Source organism: Schistocerca americana, chromosome 3, assembly GCF_021461395.2.
Source record: "Schistocerca americana isolate TAMUIC-IGC-003095 chromosome 3, iqSchAmer2.1, whole genome shotgun sequence".
NCBI classification, from domain to species: domain Eukaryota; kingdom Metazoa; phylum Arthropoda; class Insecta; order Orthoptera; family Acrididae; genus Schistocerca; species Schistocerca americana.
This window is the reverse complement of record NC_060121.1, coordinates 557,667,504-557,692,772: the sequence shown is the minus strand read 5'-3', so window position 1 is coordinate 557,692,772 and position 25,269 is coordinate 557,667,504. Positions and strand designations below refer to the sequence as shown.

Genomic DNA, 25,269 nt, shown 5'->3' with positions numbered 1-25,269 from the left:
TCCTCATGATTTATGTGATCTACCCATCTAATCTTCAGCATTCTTCTTTAGCACCACATTTCAAAAGCTTCTATTCTCTTCTTGTCTAAACTATTTATCATCCACATTTCACTTCCATACATGACCACACTCCATACAAATACTTTCAGAAATGACTTCCTGACACTGAAATCTATACTCAATATTAACAAATTTATTTTCTTCAGCCTCTTAAGCTCAGTATTAGCAGAGTGGAGAAACAAGAACTGAAACTGCTGGAGAAGGATGAAGAGTTAGTTGTCTTACTGGCTAAGCAGGGGAATGCTAAAGTTATCCTCAAATTTACTGATTATACTATGAGCATCTGGGCCACCCAACTTGTACAATCTGCATAAAATACATAAAGAAGTCTTAAAACTAAGACTCATCATCAGCACTATCTGTCCTCCTAAGTATAGGTTGGCAAAATATTTAATAAGTTATTGGGTCCTACAGTTGGCCATTGTAGCATCGTATTAAAAACTCTCAAATATTTGTAGAGATTGTAAATCACATGAGTACAGGCCCAAGCAAAATCATGCTCGGCCTCATTTTTATGAACGTGTCAGCAGAACAAACATTAAAACCATTGGCTGTTCATTTCTCCCCTTGAAATTTTACAATTGTTTTCCCAGGCCTAGATGACCACTATTATTTGCACATTATGAAATAACCAATGGAACAGCCATGGATTTACCACTATCACCAGTTACAGTCAAATTTTTCGTGGAGAATTTAGAACAAGTGTTTAACATCACTATTCTCCATCCATCATGCTACTCCAGATACACTGATGATACATTTTTAATCACAGCACAAGGCAGTGAGGCACTGCAGAGTACAATAACCATATGAAAAACATACATTCACACATAAGATTTACAGCAGAAATAGAGAAGGACAAGAAATTGGCTTTCTTACATGTGCTGATCAGACAGAAAGCAGATGGACGATTCAGCCTTTCTCTGTATCAAAAAAAGACAAATATGATTTATATCTCAATAGGCATTGTTTTCACCCACGATATCTTCGTCCACCAGTCGCCATGGGACACACTGCTCTGTCTCTTGCCCACATCTGTGATTTTCTGGTCAAACAGAGTTACATGACCAAGGGTCTACCAGCGACGAGGACACCAAGCATGAGAGATTACTACCACATCAATCAGGCATTACAACCCCGTACAACATCGAACAAGAACATACAACCATGATTACATTAGATTAGATTAGTTTTTTGTTCCATAGATCCTTACTGAGGAGATCCTCGTGTACGTGGAACATGTCTTTTTTTTTTTAAGCTACAATAACAATACTAAAAGTATGAATATATACAATACATCATTTGTTTCTATTAAAAAATTTGTCAATGGTTTAGAAGGAGTTGGCCACTAGTAAGTCTTTCAGGCTCCTTTTAAACTGATCTTTATTTGTAACTAAATTTTTTTGTTTGTTGGCAAATTATTGAAGATGAGTGTTCCTGAGTAGTGGGCCCCTTTTTGAACTAAAGTAAGTGCTTTTAAGTCCTTGTGCAGATCATTTTTGTTCCTGGTATTGTACGTATGAACTGAGCTGTTTGTTGGAAAAAGAGATACATTATTTAGGACAAATTTCATTTAAGGAGTAAATATACTGAGAGGCAGTAGTTAGTATACCCAGTTCTTTGAAGAGGTTTCTACAGGACATTCGTGAATTTACTCCACAAAAATACGTATTACACGCCTTTGGATTTTGAAAACTTTTGTTTGACTTGAAGAGTTACCCCAAAATATTATACCATATGACATTATGGATTGAAAGTAGGCAAAGTATGCAAGCTTTTCCATTTTTATGTCACCTATGTCAGCTATTGGGAGAATTGGGGAGAAGAGGAGTTTGTGAGACAACTTGATGAGAAGAAGAGACCGGTTGGTAGGACATGTTCTGAGGCATCAAGGGATCACAAATTTAGCACTGGAGGGCAGTGTGGAGGGTAAAAATCGTAGAGGGAGACCAAGAGATGAATACACTAAGCAGATTCAGAAGGATGTAGGTTGCAGTAGGTACTGGGAGATGAAGAAACTTGCACAGGATAGGGTAGCATGGAGAGCTGCATCAAACCAGTCTCAGGACTGAAGACCACAACAACAACATATCAGCTAACACTCGAATTGCAAATACAGATTTTTTTAAGGCATTTCTGCAGTTATGTGGTGTGCCCCTCCCAATTGAATTTATTATCACGTTGTAATCCCAGGAATTTAAGACTGTCAACCTCTTCTATCTGCTCTTCTTCATACTTTATGCATATGCTGGGTGGAAACTTCTTACAGGTTCTGAATTGCATATAGTGAGTCTTTTCGAAGTTAAATGTCAGTGAGTTGGCTTTAAACCATTTATTAATATCCATGAAAATATCATTAGCAGATCTTTCTAGAACTACACTTGACATACTATTTATTGCAATACTTGTGTCATCTGCAAACAAAACGAACTCTGCTTCTGGCAGTGTAACTGATGACAGATCATTAATGTACTCAAGAAAAAGCAATGGGCCTAAGATGGATCCTTGTGGGACACCACATGTAATTTCTTCCCACTCTGATGATGACTGATGACTTAATTCAATAGTCTCTTGCACTGACACCCTTTGTTTCCTGTTAGCGAGGTATGACTTGAACCATTTTGTAGCACTGCCGATGACACCATAGAATTCTAATTTATTTAAAAGGATGTTGTGATTTACACAATCAAATGCCTTTGACAACACACAGAAAATACCTGCTGCTTGTAATTTGTTACTTAATGAATTAAGTACATTTTCACTGTAGGTGTAAATAAGCTTCTCGATATCAGAACCCTTCATAAATCCAAACTGTGTTCTTGACAATATGTTATTCGTGGTCAGATGGTTGAGAAGCTGCCTGTACATTACTTTTTCTAACATTTTTGAGAATCCTGGCAAAAATGAAATTGGTCTGTAGTTTGATGGTATCTCTTGTGGTGTCACCGCCAGACACCACACTTGCTACGTGGTAGCTTTAAATCGGCCGCGGTCCATTAGTACATGTCAGACCCGCGTGTCGCCACTGTCAGTGATCGCAGACCGAGCGCCACCACACAGCAGGTCTCGAGATACGTACTAGCACTCGCCCCAGTTGTACGGACGACTTAGCTAGCGATGCAACACTGACGAAGCCTCGCTTATTTGCAGAGAAGATAGTTAGCATAGCCTTCAGTTAGTTAAGTCAATTGCTGCGACCTAGCAAGGCGCCATTTATCCTTTGCTATGTATCTAATGAAGCATACCTCATGCCAGCCTGCTTGAGTTTAACGTGTGCATTTTGGCCTTCTCTAGCTATACAACATCTCTTTATCCCCTTTCTTGAATATCTGCATATTTTAGCTAGTCAGGACATGTCCCAGTTATAACTGGCTGGTTACACAAGTAACTTAGAATTGTACTAAACTCACAAGAACGTGCCTTAATTAACTTTGTTGATATTTCATCTTAACCACTACAATGCTTTGTTTTTAAAGATTTTATTATGGAAGTTATTTCTTTTGGTGAAGTGAGTGACATATTCATGTACCTGAAGCTATTTGTAAAGGCTAGTTTCAGATATTCAAGGGCATTATTTACTGATCCTGACAATCCCATTCTATCATTAACGGATATAAAGTACTTGTTAAATAGATTTGCCACACTATGCCCACCTGTTACTAATGCGTCATCTACCCTTAATGCTATTTGCTCCTGTTCCTTTCTGGGTCTACCAGTCTCCTCTTTCAATATATACCATATTGTTTTTATTTTGTTCCACTGGTCCAGGGTGTGGGGAGCCGTCCACACCCCATACCTGCCCACGTGTGCTTGTTCCCTGTGGTATGTGGTGGTGAACGGCAAATTAGCCACATGCCAGCTCCTCCATGCCATCCATCTCACCGATGACCCTTTGTGTCCGCACTGTGCCATCGTCAATTCGGATGCGCACCGCCTGATGTGCTGTGACAGGCAGATGGTGGGATCTTGCACTACGTAAGCTGGCACTCCTGTTGCGACGACAGCCAGAGCCTGTCACGCCGGACAAACTCCTACACCCAGATCTCACTTACTTTCCCACTACAAGAACGAACACCGTCAACTGGCTGAAGGGCATGGTGCTTTATTACATTTTGCAAGCTGCTCCTGAAAATGCTCTGGACTTGCGGGTCCACCTGGCAATGACTCATGAGGCATTCCGCCACCATGCATTGTACCGCACACAACTATTGAAATATTTAGACACATTATTCGAGGATCCTCCTGCCCATTGGGTAGTACTAGAAGGCACACTTACAAATGATTCATGTCACACGATTGATCCTCAGAGCAAACAGTTTAGAGGGAGTCCTCTTTACATTCATTATACGTGAAGACGACTCGGAAGCTTCTGGTGGTAGGATCCCATTAAATATACATATGTAATATAAAACTAAATAAATACATGGGAAATATTTATATATATAGATGTATACTTATAAACCAACAAATTTGATCCAATAAAGTTCTCTAGATCCTATCTAACCCCTTTCCTTCCCTTGGCAGTAGGAGGGCAGGAATGGGACATTGAGGCCAAGCCTCGGAAGACAACCCCTGCTCTCTTTAAGAACGGTTATTTAGTCCATGACAGTATGTAAACTCTGTCAAGCACACCAAAGCACACTCCAGTTCAACCATGCCAGGAGGACCAACGCATAGCATGGGTTCCATTCTGTGGTGTAACAAGGAGCAAAATAGGTAGAGTCCCATGCAGGCAAGGTGTCAGACAGGTCTTTCTGCCATCTGAAAAAATTAAAAAAGAAATGTTGCAACTAGTTAATGATAACTCTGGCCTAAGAGTACCCAAAATTTATGAAATTCTTTGTGAGTGTGGCTGCAATTACATGGGGCAGTCTATACAGGCTGTTACTTATGCTGTTTTGAACATCAATGTCACATTAAGTACACCAATATTATGAAAAGACAGATTGTTACCCACTATATACAGAATATGCTGAATTGCAGACAGGCATGATGAAACAACTGCTCTACATTTAACTCTCAATCTACAGTAGGAAACACACATACGTTCATACTAACACAACTCACACACAAATGACCACTGCCCCTGGCCTCAGTGGCCAGCTTTCAGCCAAAAGGCCTTCTTCTAAAGTGGAAAACACACACACATTCACACTGTCACAACTCACACATGCATGACCACTTTCTCTGGCCCAGTGCCCAGACACAGCGGTCATGTGTGTGTGAGTTGTGCTTCTGTGTAAGTGTTTCCTACTTTAGAAGAACGTCATCTTAGCCAATAGCTTAATTGTACAGCAGTCTTTTTGTTGTGCAGTCTTTTTGTGATGTTCAAAACAGCATAAGTAACAGCCTGTATAGACTGCCCCATGTAATTGCAACTCAACATCTCCTCTATATGGTGAGAAGCAATTTATCCTTTTCATAGTACTGTCATTATTCCATCTTGGATTTGCCACTGTTCAATATGTGCGACCAGTACAGAGTGTGTATGCAATGGGTGCTATCTGCTATTTACCAGTTTCAGTCAGAGAGGTCTGCGTGTACATGCCGCGGAGCATTGCCTCTGTGCTTATTCCATGGTGCAAAGAGCATCACAGTGAAGGTCGGTGATTTAAATTGTGGTCAATTTCTCTCTTGTTATGGGGCTTGATGATAAGTCATAAATGTATCGAATCACCGCAATAAATGTTCTTGTTCCCTTTACATCATTGTTTCTTGTATAGATGAGAGTAAGAAGAATTGCTAAAATGAAATAAGTTGCCAGCACTCTTTTCTGTTATCGCTCAGACACATAACATGCTTTTAATTTGTGGCCAACTTGCAGCAGTGCAAGACTTGCCTCAATGGTGACCCCAACATGATCATGCTCAAACGATTACAATAGCAATGAAGAATATTTCCTGGAAGTCTGAGAGTGGTGGATGATAACACCCGTAACATTTAGAGACTCACGATGTGACTTCTGCCCTTCTGGCTGATGAATCCCACGTTATGGTTCATACAAGTGGATGCAAACATCCAATGCTCTGGAGTGAATGCGGATTCCACAGATTTTGCACTCACAGAGAGCCAATTGGAACAACAATTTGCAGTGTAACTCCAAGACATTATTACTTCCCCACCGGAGGTCAGCATGTATGTCATGTTTCTGCTTTACAAGAGGAAAGAGTGTGCCAAGTACTTATGAATTAAGACATTGGCGATAAAAAGCATTCACAGTAATTATGCAACTTGCGATGGAAAGTGGATGCAAATACAGTTTCTGACATGTTGTTGTATACCCTGTGGAGCAGCAGACAGCCGGTACAAGTCAAAGCCATAATAGTGACACAGACAGATATGCCCCTTGGATGACACAGCTACCATAGCTGAGCGTATCCAAGATGCTATCATGCCTGCCTCTGACTTCAACTTGGCGGTAATGTGGTAATGTATGGAAATACCTCAGTAGATGTGCAACCCAGTTATGACAGACTATCCCGGAAGGTAACGACACTGGAGCAACAACTGAATGATGGCTTATATAACTATGTTGAAGCCTTGACCAAACAACTGAGCAAGCTGCTTGCTGAATGTGGTACTAAGGACAATTACTGATGGCGATCATGGAGCTGCTCTGCAAGCAATACACTACATTAAGATAACATGCCAATGGATGACATACATTTAAGAGATCAAGCCCATATATGTGTTTTACCCCGTGAGTACAGAAATACCAAATGGCAAGCAGAAGTCGGCGTGCCTACCTGTGCCTCTACCCACCTGTTCTTAAAAGAGTGCAAGTGGGACCATAAATTTTTGACATGCACCGGCTTCGATCTGAGTATTCTGCCAAGGGACAGGACACACAAATATCGCCTGGTCACCACCTTCAAGCTACCAATGGCCGACAATTCAGACATTCTGACTTGGAGTACACAGTACATGAAATTAGATCTGGAGCTACACTGCGGTATAGTCTGGAAACTCATTGGAATAGACGTCATGGAACCAATTATCACTGCGGACCTGCTTGCCCACAATCACCTGCTGCCCAATGTCGCCAATGCCTGTCTCCGAGATACAATCACCGGGTTATCAGTGACTAGTTACCAATGCCACATGGTCAGCTCTGATGTCAAACTCATCCAGATGATGGCAGACAAGTACGCCAGACAGCTCGACCAGTTTCTTGCACTCACAATACCACAGCTGGCCCTTCGGTTTCATGTAGAGCTAAACACTTAGCTCCAGACAGATATGCTATCACCAAATCTGAGTTTCATGCTATGCTCGCAAAAGACCTTACATGTCCATCTAGGCCATCCCTGCTGGTTCTTGACCCTAAGAAGAAAGTTGAATGGAGATCATGTGGCAATTATTATGCCCTGAGTGCTTGAAACATTCCTGACTGATACCCGGATCTGCAACTCAAAGATCATAATCATGTTTTGAGTGGAAAGCAAGTATTTAGTTTCACTGACTGTGCCAAAGCTTACATACAGATCCTGGTAGCAGAGGAAGACGTGCCAAAGACAGTGATAATCACAGCTTTTGGTCTATCTGAGAGCCTCTTTATGACCTTTGGCCTCCATAATGCAGCCCAAACATGGCAAAGGTTTATTGATTCTGTCCTACAGGGCATGCCACAGTATTTTGCATACCTTAAAGACATTCTCATCTACCCCGACACTCTGGAATTGCAACGCCGACACTTGACTGAGGTCTTTGAGTGCTTCAGCATGTATGGTATCATCCTGAACATGTCAAAAAGGGCATTCAGATGACCACGAGTGACTTTTTGGACCATCGTGTTTCTGTGGAAGAGTGGCATCCATTCCCCGATAAAGCAAAGGCTGTGTTAAATATTCCTCATCCAGTGACAGCAAAATAGCTGTGCAGGTTCCTTGGCATGTCTAATTTCTACAGATTCCACCCATCGCACACTGCTACTTTGCAGGAACCACTCACAGCTGTGCTGGCCGGTCCTAATGCAAAAGATAAAGCATTGTTACAGTGGACTCCAACAATGACAAATGCATTTTAAATGGTACAAAAGACCCTCACTGAAGCTGCACTACTTGCACAACTGAAATGGATGCCCCTCAGGCACTTTTAGTCAACACCAGTCAGAAAGCAATCAGAGTGGCACTGCAACAATATGTCAATGGGAACTGGCAACCTCTAGCTTCCTTTTCTGACATGTTCCGCACCCACGAGAATCATCTCATTTTTTGGGTCTATGGAATGAAAACTGAATCTAGTCTAATCCTAAGTTAATGCAACTGCAACAGCGATGAAGTGAATATGATCGTGAACTGTTGGCTATCTAGCAGCAGTCAAATACTTTCTTGCCCAACTAGAGGCAAGAACAGTCACTATATTCACTGACCAAAAGCCACTCACATTCACATATTGGCAAAACAGTAAAACTGTTCTCCCAGAAAACTGAATCACTGGAGTACATTGCATAATTTACTACCAATTTACATCTGCGGCCTCAACAGTGTAATAGTAGACTGCTTGTTTCGCATTAGCGCAGTCACTGAGAAAATTGATTTTACTCACTTACGTGATGGACAGCAAACAGATGATGAACTGTGCAACATGCTGCACAATACCCAGATTGGACTGCAACCTGAACTTGTTCATGCACCACACACCAATTTTCCGCTACACTGTGACACTTCAATGGGCAGAAAACCACTCTTATGTACCAATGAGCTAGCATAAACACATCCTTCATGCTCTTCACAACCTCTGCCACGCCAGAGTCAGAGGGTTTGTGAAGCTTGTCATCTTGGGGTACACTTGGCCAGGACTTTGAAATGATTGCTGACAATGGACACATACATGCATTGCTTTCCAACACAGTAAAGTCAACTGGCATGTTCATGCACCCATTGGTGACTTTCCAGACACTACTGGAAGGTTCACCCACATCCATGTGGATGTTGTGGGACCTTTGTTGCTATCAGACAGACAACATTACTTGCTGACAATCATGGACTGATTCACACACTGGGTAGAGGCAATTTCCAAAAAAATACTTCCACCGAGACTCTGGTGACAGCATTCTTATCTCAGTGGGCCATGTGAATTGGGTGCCCACTCCACATCACGATGGACAGGGGGACACTAATTTGAGTCCACAATCTTTGTACAGATTAGCAAATTCTGCAGTGACTACGACCATCCAACCACTGGCTATCATCGTGTGAGCAATGGTATGGTAGAGAGGTGGCACTGCTCACTCAAAGCAGCACTAATGTGTTATAATGTTAAGCGACCATGGCTTTGCCTCTTGTGTGGTTTGGCTTATGATCAGTAAACAAACTGGATCTCGATGTGTCACCTGTGGAGCTTGTTTACAGAGAGCACTGCGGCTACCAGGAGAATTTATGAAGTCAAGCTCTCTGTCAGGGGATGTGTTTCAGCAATCAGATTTTATAGCACAACTCAAGGACCACACCAAACAATTGCAACCTCAACCAGCATCACACCATGGCACGTGTCTGTCCTTCGTGTACAAGGAATTGACAGACAGCTCCCATGTGATGCTCCATTGGGATGGTGTGCAACCAGACCTCGTGCTGTCTTACACCAGACCCCACCACATCATCTCATGGGCTGACAAGATCTTAGACATCCTGCTCAATAATAAATGCAGCACAGTATTTATTGATCGAGTCAAACCTTATTTTTTATTTGAGGATGCCTCCGAGACACCTCTACCCGACCACCTGCTTACCCCATCCAGTACGACCACCCAGCAGCCTTCCAGCCCACTTGGGCCACAGCCGCCATGCCAGATTGGTCAGGCCGGCACATCCACTTTCCCTTGTGATTCCTGGACAGTGTTGAGGCCATTGTTGTCTGGCCGGAAAATAAGTCATAAATGTATCAATTCCTCATAATAAATGTTCTTGTTCCCTTTATGCCACAGTTTATTGTATAAATGAGGGTAAGAAGAAAAGCCATGATGAAATAAGTTGCCAGCACACACACGTCACACACATTTAATTTGTGGCTGACTTGCAGCAGTGCAAGACTTGCCTCAAATATTATGAAAAGTATAGATTTCTACTCACCATAAAGATGACACATTGAGTTGCAGACAGGTACAACAAAAAGACTGTTAGGCATTGGTTTTTACGTCAAAGCCTCCTTCAGAAAGGAAACACACACACATTCATGCAAGCAAGGCCACCTCACGCACACATGACTGCTATCTCTGTGTTTTCCAACCAGAATGCTGAGTTGACACCCTCTGTATCCACAGATTACAGTTTTGCTCACTGTGGGGTGTCACTTGCAGTACCACCAATCATAGCAGGTGATAAACTACATGACTTCTTTTCCTGTGTAATGTTTGGCTACAAATGATGTCCCCTCAGCATTCTGTCTGGAGTAGCAGGAGATAGTGGCCATGTATGCATGAGGTGTGCTTGTGAATGTGTGTGTGTGTTTTCTTTCTGGCCAAAACCTCAATGTGTAACAGTCTTTTAGTTGTTTGTTGTGCATGTCTGCAACTCAATATCTCATCTGTATGGTTAATAGCAATCTATCCTCTTTGTAATATTGTTGATTTTTACAACCTGGACTTTTCATTGTTTGATTTCACCTCAAGCACAGGAAATCTGACAAATCAATAGTGGCAGAGCACAGTCTAGTGAACAAAATATTATGTTTGAACATACTCATATGACACTTCTGGCTTCATATGACACTTCTGGCTCATACTTCAAACTATTGGGATTATGTGATTAAAGAAGCTGCAGAAATCACTTGATATGAGAGATGGTGCTGCAGGTCATCTATCAGATGCCATCCTTTTGCCATATAGATGGGAAATTGGTCTGTTTCATAATAGGCAGACTTTTCCTCTATTAGTGGGGAAGTCATCACAAGCTTGGGATTTTATTCTTGACACTGTATATTAACTGAGAAAATTTTAGTCAGTGGCCATGTATGTGAGAGTTAGGCATATATATATATATATATATATATATATATATATATATATATATATATGTGTGTGTGTGTGTGTGTGTGTGTGTGTTTTTGGTTTTCTACATCTGAAGAAGGAATCCATCTCGTAGCATAGTCTACTTTTAAATGTGTCTGTGTGCTGCGCCATTTCACATCATTGTTATTGCATTGTATATTTCCATCATTTAACATATATTTATGGCGACTATCGACAGTTACAACATCAATAGTCTCTGCAGCTTTAGCCTAAGCTCCTTGGTAGGACATTAGTCGGCTCCATCTTGTTCTCATGTACTGTTGTTTATATTTCTTGCATTAGTATATCATGTAATAAAACCTCAGTCTTACAAAACACTGCTGAATAATTCTGTTCTCCAGTGAGTATATGACCAGATTTCCCCACACTTTTGAAACTGAAAGATGCAATTCAGAATCAATTAGGTTGTAAACTGATGTGACACTATCCATCCACATGCTGTCATCTCCGCTATCTTGATGACTGAGAACTATCCAATCAGAACTTTTCAAACAGTCACTTACAAAACCCATGTTTCATGATATCAATACTGTAAGCAGAGTTATGGGAACTATGTAGAAAAATGAGTGGAATAAATATTTGATCCATATCTTTTGTGACCTTTTCTAGGCAGTTGTTTACTTTTTGAGATATGCCTCTTACTTAACCAGGCACAATTTATTTTAGTAACAAGTATCAGTCTTGCATTAAATTACATCTTGGGATGACACATTTAGAACATTACATCACATTCTGAAATACCCCAAAAGTAAAAGAATCAACAATAACCCAAAAATTGGATGCCTTAATAATCTGAAAAAAAGAATGGTTGTGTGAATTACCAGAATGCTTTGCAAATTAACTATTTACCTTCCTTCCTGTTGAGTCAATGACTATGCCATCTGCTGTCTCCAGACCATCATATATAACGGTCTCAATTCGTCTTCCATCAAGGGTAGCTTTTTGGATTACATCTTCTGCAGTATCTGTCCAATATATCTCACCTAAAACAATTATTAATGCAAGCATTCTGTGAAAACTGTAACACAATGAATGAACATATTGTATTATTACTGAACACTTGCTTTAAAATGGAGACTCTTGCATCTAATGTTTTTGTTCTAGATAATTTTATGTTGGGACATAACTTAAAGTCATTACTGCATATCATATGACTGTGTCAAGTAGGGTATTTCTTTTCTGGTAGTTTGGACATAACATGGCTTTCTTTTTCTCCAGAGAAGTCAATATCTTACAAACTGGGTGTTTACATTCAGCTGAGTTTACTTAAAATGGCATTACATTTCAATTTTTATGGATTAAGCCTGGAAGACAAATTGATATGAATCTTAGGGGAACATTAACTTTCATATTTTTTATTTATTTCCTTATTTGTTCTCTGAATCACTTTTTGTGTCATATGTACATATTATGCTGCAGTGGATAAGAACATTATGGTATGATTTGATGGTAGATGTTTTTACATGATAAGTCTGAGATGAAACAATTTATTCAAAGGTGGGAATACAAATCAAGGCTGGACTTTTATGCATACATCAGTACATGCCAATACAGTAATTACTCATTACTAGTATTGATTATATCTACCCACTCCCACTTACAGAGACAGACAAACTTCTGAGTAAGATAGTTGCAACCTGTATTTTTCTATAAGACTCAGAGCTGTGGTTTATTTAATGAAACATATTCTGAATCTGCTTTTCTATTATACTTTACACCCAGCAAAAAACTGATTTTTACTGTTAGGGAATTCATATTCACTTAAACACATCTGTATAAAATCCTGAAGCACAAGAAAATTTTATGTCCAAACTTATTATAGTGACACAATATTGATTATTTGTTTTGATATGCTATTGTCTATTTGAATTTTACAATTTTAAAGGAACAGTTTCACAGTGTTTGAACACAGAAATTTAGCAGTTCCTGACTCATACTCTGGCACTGTATGATCATATTTCGATTAAATTTGGTTATGTTCCTTCTATCACATTCTGACATTTCCAGAAACACAGAGATGGCAGAGTGGACGAATAAATGATTTTTGGAAGAGAACTCTGCTGGTATCTGTCGGCTTTGCATTGTACATTGCCTTTCTGGTTCCCATATTAACAGAATGATTTTTCTAAATAGGAACAAACTGTATGTAACAATCCCTGAGAGGGTTAGTAGTAAAAAAGGCAATATGGACATATAGCTAAATATGCATGGTGTCTATGTTAAAGGGTATTTATTAATTCATCATGCCTGTACAGTACAATACAATACATGACATGTTGTGCTGAGATGACCATTACACAAAATGTTAGTAATGGCCTCCAATGGCTTCTATGATGCACAAACATGATGCAATAGTGACTGATGCACATGTTTTAAAGTGCCAAACTATCACCAAATGCCATCAAAGGCAGCATGAATACATTGTTTCAGCATCTGCATGTATGGGACGAGCTGTTCACACATGACTTCTTTTATGTGCCACCATAGATATAAATCTACAGGATTAGGTCTGATGACTGGGTGGGCCCTGCAGGTAGACCACGTTCTCCAATCCGTCGGCCAGGGTACATGTTGCCAGAATGCCTGTGAAAGGACTGGAATAGGTGGTAGTGGGAGTGGCACTCCCAAACCCTTGTCTCATGGATCATAGCCCCGTAACAGGCCTAAATGGAAGGCCTGTCTCATACATCCTCCCACTAAAACACCTACTTGAGTCCTGCTCAGGCATTTCCTACCCCATCAAAGGTAGGGCCATCTCTGTAAGCAGCCATGTTGTCTCCAAACTAAGCTACAAGCATCATGCTGCTTTCTATGCATGGTGACAACCTACAAGCTGCCCATCTGCATGAATGGCCACTACCGAACTGTAGCCAAGAGACAGCTGGACCACATAGTTGCTGAACATGCCACCTAACATAATGTGCTTCACTTCAATGACCGCTTCAAAGCCTGCACCATCTCCTACCAACACCAGATTTTCTGAAGTGGGCAGGTGAGAACTCTTCTTAAAACATATCTTGTGTTCCTGTAACCCTCCTGGCCTCAACCTTGACTAGTTCTTGTCATTTACTTACCTATCCCCTCTCTGTTCTGTTTCCAGCACTACATGCAGTTCTATTCTGCCAATGCACCCACTACTCTTTTCCTCTTCTCTACTTCTTTCCTCTCCCCTCTTTGTTTCCTTGACACTGTACCTACAGCCCTATACTGTTCCCACCACATCCCTGCACGCTCTTAAAAGCAGGACAGGGTCTTCCCCCACCCCTAACCTACTATTCCTACCCCTTCCCATCTCATGCCTCCTCCTTACCCCCATCACACACACCAGCAGATTGTTGATTACATCAGATGCTGCAGCAGTTGGACCACAGTGCCTGGAAACAGTGGCCATGTGGGTTTGAGTTGTGCAAGTCTGAACTGGTGCATTTTTTCTACTTTGGGAGAAGGGCTTTACCCGAAAGCTTAACTATTTTAGCAGTCCTTTTCATTGTGCCTGTCTGTAACTCAACACCTTCTCTATGTGATCAGTAGCAACCTATATTCCATGTTGTTATGCCAGTCTGGAGTTTCCATTGTTTGACTTAGTAACTCAAATTCTAATATTCAGCTGAACAATATATATTAGCATAATAATTTAAGTTATGGTCTAAAATGGTGTAGCATTGTAAAACTGCTCCTGGTATTTCAAATGCGCTACTAGTTTAATTATTACTACATAATTATATACACTTTTCTATTATACATTTTTGTCACATCATTGTCATTCTAGCCTGTAAGACTTACTTCTTCCTTATCATAACAAAGTATTTCTCAAATGTATCAACAGAACACATATCAAAATCAAATAAAATTAAAATTAAATTTGCTCTTAGTGTGTACAATGTGTCACTTGACGTTTCACTCAATTGATAGGATGCTGGTATGAATTTCTCCATGGGTATGAAAATTTAAGAAGGTGTTTTTTTTTTATTTTAATTAAGTACCAAGCAGTTGTTGGAAAACCAATGGAAACTGGTATAAATACTGAGATTCCAGGGCTACCATTTATACAATGGAGGAAATCACAAATGAAAGATGTTCCATCACTGCTCTGTAGTTGTCACAACTCAGGCCATGGAGCACAATGAAACACACACATATCACTCATGACAACATCCAGTGTTTACTTAATATCATTGTGTTCAGGCATATACCTTTATAGTCACTTAAATGTCACAATGTTTCACTGAAAATAAAAAATTCCAGTTGGGTGCCCAAGATGAAGAAACATGTCCACATGATCTGCTATCTGGTGTTTAAATTCATTTATGGTGAATGCTGTGGATGCTATGTCAACATTCCCCATATGAGGACACCATACCAGGCTACCTTGTACCCTGGTCTGTCATGCTTTCAAACCAAGCCATTTGTGGGGATGAATATGTACACTCATCAGGTCAGGGAACCTTTCGCTATCATTTAGGTAAGTAATGGTGATCCTCATGTGCCCATGCAAACCTCTGTCCTGTGCAATACACTGTGGTGTCGATAGGTCATATCAACCTCAATTAACACCATCTTTGGACTCTTATTGTCTGCTGAGCCTCCGTGTTAGTTTTTAGTTCTGTTCTGTATCTCAAGCTGTGTACACGTTTATGACTAACTATGAAATATATCTCTATGTGGAATTTAATGGGGATAGTTATTGCATCTGGCTAATAATCGCATCCCGTTCCCATACTGGTGATCCTGATGTTTCTACGTCTTCCGTGACTTCCGCAACGGGTGTTGTAAATCAACAGGTTATGCACACGATGCCATGGCTACTGCCCCCAACACTTTGTTTGAAGATTTGGAGGCCCTACTATGACAACCAAGCCATTCCAATCCTTCACTAATGGCCAGCTCTCCACTAATTGACAGTGATTCGCGATCTCCAACCAAGTTAACCTTAAACTTTGTTGTTATACAATGGTCTAGTGCTACACCGTTAACTCAAACAATGGGCTCAGGTTTTGTGTCACCGGACTGTGTTCGCCAACATGTGAAATGTGAAGCGGATAATTTTCAGAACTATGTAACTACCGATCAATCATGTAATGTTCAAAGTGATTTACATTCGCACACATACTTTGACTCTCAACCGGCTGCAACGTCAGTTACAGTCATGCCGTGTGCAAAATGCACATGCTATCAACCTATTCCGATTTTGCCTTACTTACAAACTAACGATGGACATTTTCATGCACCAAATTACTCTTGCTCACCCACCAGACCTGTTGCTCAGTTTTTTGACCATGTGGGCTCGAGCACATCTTACGGCGCTTTGGCTTACAGGAAAGTTTTACTGCAACAATGTGATCTTCAGCAAGTTTCACTGGTAATTTATAGTCTGACCACATGGGGTGTGTTCCTGTAGTGCACAGAAAACTCACACTGTTGTCATGCGAAGCACCAAGCTGCCCCCCCCCCCCCCCCCAAAATGGTGGGAGGCCCTGATTCCAACCGTTCAGCCGCTCGCCTGTCCCACAGTTCTGCCTGTGTCTTCTGCGCCAGCCTTCCACATCATTTCTGAAGTGGACAATTTCAAATCTGTACCTCTAACCTCTGGTCCAGTTTACAGGACTGCCACATGTGTTGCACAACCATTTGTTTCCACTCCTATGGTACTGACCATGTCAGCTGCACTGTGTTTTCACGACACGTCAAGGACAATGCAACCCGCCATTGCTTCAGACGTGCTTGCCAATAAATAACACACCAATGCCTATGGTACCAGGCTGCAGTACAGCCCCTCCTACCACGGACGAGCAGGCCTTCCAAGATACACCAGAGGCACCTTCGCCCCCCCCCCCCCCCCACCCCCCGGCCATCTGCCAAAGCTACCCCCTTTATAGGAGGACAACCCCATATCATGGTTTGCGCTTGTGGAGCATCTGTTCAAGTTACACATGTGTCCAATGACAACTCTAAATTCCTATGTCTCGTCACGCACCTCCACGATCACTCAGACTTATTTGTGATCTACTCCTCTTGCCACCAACTCCACCAAAGTAGGAGTTCGCAAAGGAAACAATATTGAACCGACTCGCCTGCTCACCACAAGAATTAATCATCAAGATCTTGTACGAGGAGCACCTGGGGGACCGAACTTCATCACAACTCTGGCGCCGCCTTCAATTACTTGTGAGTGAACATGTGATGCTGGACATTACTCAGTGGGCAGTACAGTCTGCCAAGTTGTCTACCAACCTACAGATTCACCTGCTACCGCAGTACTTCGAGTCAATCAGCTCTTGTCTTCGCATCACAGACCAGCTGTATGCACTGCTACACCACCACCGACCAACACACCACCCACCACTGTTTGGCACAACTGCTCCTGTTTACTGGCCATCTGCGGGCAGAGGCAGAGCTCGCTCCAGCTTCATGCCATCTACACCATCTGGCAGTATTCGCTCGCTCTCTCCTCCATCTGAGCACTCAAGAATCACCCACGCACCATATGTGCCAGTATACATCCCGGAACAAATCAATGAGGACAAGCCTCCTCCCCTGCCACATTCGCCATGACCATCACATCCGGTTCATCCATATTGTTGGTACCACAAGATTTTTGGCGATGCTGCCAAAAAGTGTTGATTACCTTGCCAGCACCCAAACACTGACCACAGGATCTAGAAGACGCCATGTCCAGCGGGGAACCTCACAGGCATCCTCACACATTTCACTCCATCCACTTGTCCACCCAGCCGAGTGGTCATTTATATGTGACCGACATTTCGTCACGGCTCATCTTCCTATTCGACACAGGCACCGACATGTCTATCATACCCACATTGTTGGCTCCTCCCACCTTTTCATTGATGAGATCACTTCTACAAGATGTCAACGCAACAATGTTACAAACCTTAGGCTCTGTCAACGTTATGGTGCACCTATCTCCTCCTCTGTGTTTTCTGTGGACTTCCTACATCACCAACATCAATGAACCAATTCTTGGTATGGATTTTTTGTCACATTACAAACTCTCTTCAAACATGGTTCAGGCTCAGTGCTACATCATCCCACTAATACTCACATACCGTGCTCCCGCACTTATGTTCCACATTCTGTTTCTCTTGCAACATGTGACTTAGTACGCGAGTGCTTCCCTCTCACGGGTGCACAACTCTGTCGGGAAAACAATGAGCTGAAACAATGAATAGCACACACTTACAATGAGCTCATTGTGGTTCGTACCTTGCTGCTGAAACTGCGGTCCACAGTGCCTCCACCTAATCATGTTTCTCCAGCAGACACCAGCTCGGACACTCAGCAGGTTAGTCCAAAAACATTAATTGCGTGTGACGATTTGCATCCGGTAGACACCGCACCCCTGACACACTCACGATGTTCAGTGCTATGTGTTTCAAACAGTGCTTCTAATGACAGTCATGCACATGATACGACCATGACCACTGCACAGGCAGCCTCCCCACGTGTTGATAAACATTCCCCCTCTCTAGTGCGCCAGCCACATGACTCAGCGACCATCACTGTTCCCTGAATGGCGCCAACGCCTCTCTCGCCCATGCTGGTTACCCAAGGCAAGGCTGACAACAGACAGTTGCTGTATGTCCCGACCCGCTCTGCACTGAGCGGACAGCCGACCTCTCCAAAGAAGCGCATGCGGCGCTCACGTAATAGGCGTGTGACTTTCGTGCTGCCTTTTCCCACTCACTCTAACGGTTATGCCTTGTCACGCCCCACTCATCCAAAAACTTCATGTCAGGACATTGCTCAGTCTCATGTGCAGTTCTCAGTTTCTTCCGTCACTGACGGAATGACACATAAGATAGTTACCACTGCCGGCCCTCCTATTAGGCACAAGGTTAGACGCCTCAACCTCATTAAGTTGCGCGCGGCCCGGCAGCAAATTAACAAACTTTTGGAGGCAGGTATCCTGCAACTGTCAGGCAGCAACTGGTCTTCACGATTCACCTCGTCATCAAACACGACGGTTCTTTCCAAATGTGTGGCAACTACACATGCTTAAACGCTTGTACCGGCATGGACAATTACCCAGTGCCAAACATAAATGATTTCACTCATATATTATCAGGCACCACAATCTTCAGTGTTATTGACTGTAAACATGCCTATCACCAGATTCCCGTAGCACTGGAAGACATTCCAAAGACAGCTATTATCACGCCGCTCAGTTTGTTCCAAAACGAAAATCATTTATCCCAGGTCCTCCAAACCTTGAACTCAACTTGAGGTCAACAAGGACAAATTCCAATTGCGCCAGTCTTCTGTCACATTTTTGGGTTACAGCATCTCCACAGATAGAATACAGCCTCCCAAATGCCGCATGCAGGCCATCACATCAATGCCGCCTCTGGCTACTTACAAAGAACTCCGACATTTCTTGGGTACAGTAAATTACTACTGTCGGCATCTGCCTTCTGCTGCCACTGTGCAGGTCCTGCTGACAGACTCATTGTCAGGCAAACAAACTTCAGGCCTTAAACCAGTTTGCTGGACTGAACCTATGCTGGAGGCCTTCAAGGCTCTAAAAACTTCCTTAGCTCACGCCGTGGCACTCGCCCATCCCATCCCGTCGGCCAAGTTGTTCATCACTACGGACGCCAGCACATCACAGTGGGGGTAGTACTACAGCAATGCAAAGACAACATGGTTTCTTCCCTTCATTTCTTCTCTAAAAAAAAGTCTACAGCTCAGAAGAAATATTCCGCTTTTGATAGGGAACTTCTGGTGGTATGAAGCTGTCAAACACTTTCACCCCAACGTTGAGAGACATTCCTTCTTCATCCTTACTGATCACAAACCGCTAGTGGACGCTTCCTGCAACCCTCCTGAGGACCCACCTCCTGAGCATTTCTGCCACTTTAATTTAGTCTCTCAATTCACAACAGACGTTCGCTACATCAAAGGCACAGAAAACATCCCCGCTGATTTTTTCTCGTGGATCGATACTGTCTCACGCATCATTGACTTATCCACAATGTGGCCGCTCTCCAGGCCTCTGATGAGGAATCTCATGCTCTCCTCGCAAATCCTCAAACATTTCTTGTGTTTACCAAAGCCAAGTTCCCTGGCATTTTGGATGAGGTGTGGTATTATTCTTCTACCGGCAACCTGCAGCCGTTGCTCCTGCCCACGATGCGCTGGCAAGCCTTCGACGCCTTGCATAACCACACTCCCCCTAGCGTCCATGCCACCACACGGCTCATACCTGAGCATTTCATTTGGAAAAATATCAGTTGCTTGACCACCATCAACACCGACCAAGATCGGCCGTTTGAGTCTGCCCTGTTCACTATTTTATGTAACATCTGTGGCATTAAAAAAATTCATACAACAGCCTACCACCCGCAAAGCAACGGGTTAGTTGAACGGTGGCACTACACCCTCAAAACTGCCCTCAGGTGCCATGACTGCCTCTGGTCTGGGTATTACTCGGTCTCCGTTCAACCTTTACACCAGACTTACAGGGAACCATCTCTGAATTCGTTTTTGGGGAGAACCCAGTCCTACCAGGGAACTTATTCTGTCTCAAGCACCCAATGATTTTCCCCCCTCCCCGGAGTTCATTAGTCACATGCGCACTCACTTTAAACATGCATGGCTACACCCGCCTATCAGCCATTCCCCGCCGGACACTTACGTGCCAACCACACTCAATACTTGCTCCCACGTTATGCTCAGGGATGATTCCATTAGACAGCCCCTGCTATCACCCTACCTCGGCCCCTTTAAAGTACTCTGGAGTGGTGAGACAACATTTGACATTATGGTTAAAGATCGTCCTCAAACTATTTCATTGCACAGGCTCAAACCTGCTTTCATGGTATTCAACGCCCCTATGCCATCTCAGTCAGACCCTCCTGATTACTTTTCCACCGCAGAGCCTGGAAATACTTTGTCTCATCCTATGGCGCTATTTTCTCCAACCCATGACTCATTGTTGCCATTCGCAGGTTTCCAGGCACATCGCAATCCACCCTATGTGTGGGTTTTGCCACCACTTCACCGACTGCGAAGACTCGCTCACCCACATTCAACCTGTGCTGCAACGTGCCATCACACCCCATGGACAACGTGTCAATCATCACCTTCGATGACAGTGTGCGCGTGCTCCTAACAGACACCGTGGCCTCACCTCACGGGCAGTTATATGTCAGGGTAGTGCATGACCTGTCACTCCTCCGTGAGTGCGGCCCATCATCTCCTTGGACGGCTCAATCTGCATCCGGGGTGGGCATGCCTGCACCACACCGCAGGCCATTCCACACACCTGCTCTCAGGCCGGCCGACGCATCATCCGCCCCCACTGCTTGACTAGCTATGAGGTGGACCTGCAGCCAATCACTCCGCCTCTGCACTCCGCCTTGACCAAGATGGAAATTCCGGCTGTGCGCCTGCCGCCTCACACGACTACTACTCGACGCTGATATGACCTCCACTGAAGCCTCACAGGTGGTACTCCATACTGTGGGGAAAGGGGGAGGAGGGGGGGGGGGGTCTGTATGGCATTGATAGGTCGTATCGACGATGATTAACACCATCTTTGGACTCTTATTGCTCTGCTGAGCCTCCATGTTCTGTATCACAAGCTGTGTACACGTTTATGACTAACTAAGAAATATATGTTAATGTGGAATTTAATGGGAATAGTTATTGCATTCGACCAATAATCGTATCCCGTTCCCATAACATCATTTGTGGAGAGACTCACTTGGGAGCAATAGCTGGGACATCTGGATTATATCCCTGCCCCCTCATGGTTTTCGAGTTCCAAACTGGTAAGTAACCTGACAAAATGTAACCTGCTATTACAAGATGAAATGCCTTATAACAACCATCGCTATTCTAATGTTGTTGGCTGTGGTAATAATAGCTACATCCAAATTACAGTAATCCCAACAGTCATTTGACATGATTGTCCACGATCATTTTCCATGATGAATTGTTTTACTAAGATGCTATCTCTTTGTTGTGGTATATATTTTTAATTCTGCTGCTAATCATTGAACATCTGCCATAATACTAATGAGAAATCATATTAATATGTGATAGAAAAATGCTTTACTATTCACCTGCTAGGGAAATGAGAGATAGAGAGAGAGAGAGAGATAGAGAGAGAGAGAGAGAGAGAGAGAGAGAGAGGGACAGGCAGATACTGATAATCATTATCAATCACAGTGTATTGACAATCATCCCAAAAATAAATTACAATAGGTTAAATTTTTTAATATATTTTTTGTCATATTTATTAAACTGATTCAAGATATTTTTCACAAAGTGTATGAAGCTGTATTGTCATTATAGTGAAAACAAACCTGTTTTTCTGTCAACATCGACAGCAATTGCATTCTTCAAAGGTGGCAGTGGTAGAACCACATCGACTACATATGGGACATCTAGAGAAATCTGCCGTATATCAACACGATGTGCAAATATCAATGAATTTGTTGGACCATGGGCACATGTCCTCTGATCAGGCTGCCAAAATAAATTGTAAAATTAATGTTGTACACTTCTGTGATTATGAAAGTCTTGTTTATGCAAATAAGTTGCCAGTGCTTACCAGAAGTTTGATACCTATTGGACATGCACAAGAGAAACGTCTCGGTGCAGGTGCCAGAAGACAAAGATGACTGCAGCCACCATTCCTAACACGGCAAGATGACTGCACTGTTTGCCTACTACGATGAAATACTCTAACATCCATTAATCCAGTTATTCCTGATCTGCAAAAATTTAATAAGTAATAAAGTTATCAGAATAAAGTGTGCTATTTCCACTATTACTACCATTATGCAAAATTTTCATTTGTTATTCTATGATAAATTATCATTCAATCAGTTAAAATGTGTTTGTTTAGGATGATGATTTCATTGTGAACTGCAATTTAATTATATGGTATATCTGATGAGTATGTATAGTCCAGATAAAATTTGTTTTGGCTGGGCTTGATGAAGATGACTATATTGAATATTAAGAAAATGCTATGCAAAGTTTGCTTTTTTTATGTAGTGTACAATGCTAATTCAGATTTTAAGATCATTCAAAAATAAATACATACCTACATAATTACACAGTGAGATGTCTGATGTTTTTATCTAATGAATCATTAGCAGTCCCCCCTTTCACACACACACACACACACACACACACACACACACACACACAAAATTGCTCACACTCACGTATGTGCATTTGAAGCTATAGATCTGTAGTCGAATACAGGTGTATTTCAGAGTCACAACTATGCTCAAAAGACTGATGTTACATTGAAGGCAGCATTACTTTAGCAAGACAGCAGTACTGTCTTTACAAGTGAGAAAAATAAACTTAACTGTTTTTACTTTTTCAGTATCCTACCAATGAACCAAAATCTGCTACTTGCTTCACTTATGACTGAGCCCATGTGATAACTCCTTTTCATATGCCCACAATTTGTTACATTCAGGTATTTGTACAGGTTGACTGATTTCAATTGTGACTCAATGATATTGTAATCATATGATACTACATTTTTGCATTTTATGCACTGGACCCTATTTTGCCTCGTTTCCTACAATTCAGATTGAAGTTATGTAGATTTACTCTGGTCAAAAGGTCTTCAACAGACTTCATCTGACATAAGTGAGAAAATGGGTATCTTAACTATATCAAATTAAAATTGAAATCGTAACTCATAAGCCATTCCCTCAAAAAATTATCTGATTATCTTGATTCCAGGGTTGAAAATTCCTGTTAGCAACTTGCTAAGTCTCAATGTTCATCATTAAGTTGCATGCAAATCTGTAATGTACTCTCAACAGATCTCTGTTGTACTGATGTATGTAACAATTTTCCCCGAAGAACACCTTTGTAATCAAGTAAATATCACAACACATATGTAAGATAAATAGCAGTTATTAAAATAACTTAGAAAGCAGCAGTTTTTTCTTTTTTTTTTTTTCAAAGTTGCTACTTACCTTCTGTTTACTAGGTTAAATTTAGCTGGAATAAGCATAAATAGCATTAAGTAGTTCAGTGTTAGTTTATTAATAGTTAAGTTTTTATGTTTCTAAAAGTAGCTTCTCTTTTGTTGATGTATATCTTGACTCGTTACACATTCCTGAAGGTTCTCCTATTTGATGGGATCTAAGAAACGTAATGAATGAATGAATGTACATCAAGATTACACACACACACACACACACACACACACACACACACACACACACACACACACAAAAATCACTAAATGAGAAGGGAATGTCTACAGAAAGTATCCTTCAAAATAAACCAGCCAATAACGATGAAGTGAACAAATTTAGGGAGATTTAGAGAGACCCAGTAGGGAATTCATTCCCCCTTGTGCATGCAGCCATTGACATTCTGAGTCTTTGGAATTGAATTTAGTTTTATTTCAAGATTCATGGAATTTACTGAGTAAGTACAAGCTACAACAGTTAAACTTCAAAATTTTGGCACATGCAATGTAAGGACTTTGTTTCTGGTGCTGAGGGTCACAGTACAGAACTTAGGATTATTAAGCAGTTGGCTTGTATAGGCTTATAGATTTCCCAGTTGAAGTGTGTTTTAGTGAACTTTAAATTCAGAGTGAATGTAGTCACACACTGGACTTGAATCTCTGAGTAGTGATCTGAGAAACAACTTTGATTTATCTTGCTGGAGTTTGTTGGGCACCAAAAATAAAAAATAAACAATCCCATGTGGCAAGTGAAGGTTTTAATAGGAACAGAGTTCAGTGATTTTTCTCATGTAGGATGCTATGATTGAATATCCTTCCATCTGAGGTTATTTAAGACTAATATTAATGAATATCTACCACGAGCCATGAACATCTACATATGACTTGGATTCCAATTTGTGTGTGTATATGAACAACAGTAACAACTGAAGTTTATGTTCAGTTATCTGCTGAGAAAAGTATGCAGAGTTCTAGTCATGAAGTTGGCATGTATGAGGAAACTTTGAACAGGAAACCAAAATGCTGACTGGAATACAAATTAAGTGAAATAGATTACTATGGGACTTTTTATCTGTGTGGGGCTTCAGATAATCTCTCACATCGGGTTTACCAATTTCAGAAACTGCCTTAAGCAGCCTCTTCTAGTGGATGAATGATATCATAATTATTCTAGCCCCCCCCCCCCCTTTCCTAACAAAGCTCCTTTAGCAATTGAGACTTCACATAA

The 25,269-nt window shown here is 41.8% G+C and overlaps 1 protein-coding gene across 1 annotated transcript in view; it reads right to left on the bottom strand.

The window, feature by feature from the left end:
* Positions 1 to 25,269, bottom strand: part of LOC124606219 (low-density lipoprotein receptor-related protein 4) — a 633,935-nt gene that overhangs the window by 91,878 nt on the left and 516,788 nt on the right. Inside the window, exons 20-22 of the mRNA XM_047138193.1 lie at positions 22,644 to 22,806; positions 22,396 to 22,558; positions 11,918 to 12,051 (exon numbers count right to left, since the gene is read on the bottom strand). Coding sequence (XP_046994149.1) covers positions 11,918 to 12,051; positions 22,396 to 22,558; positions 22,644 to 22,806 — 460 coding nt within the window. The remainder of the gene's footprint in view (positions 1 to 11,917; positions 12,052 to 22,395; positions 22,559 to 22,643; positions 22,807 to 25,269) is intronic.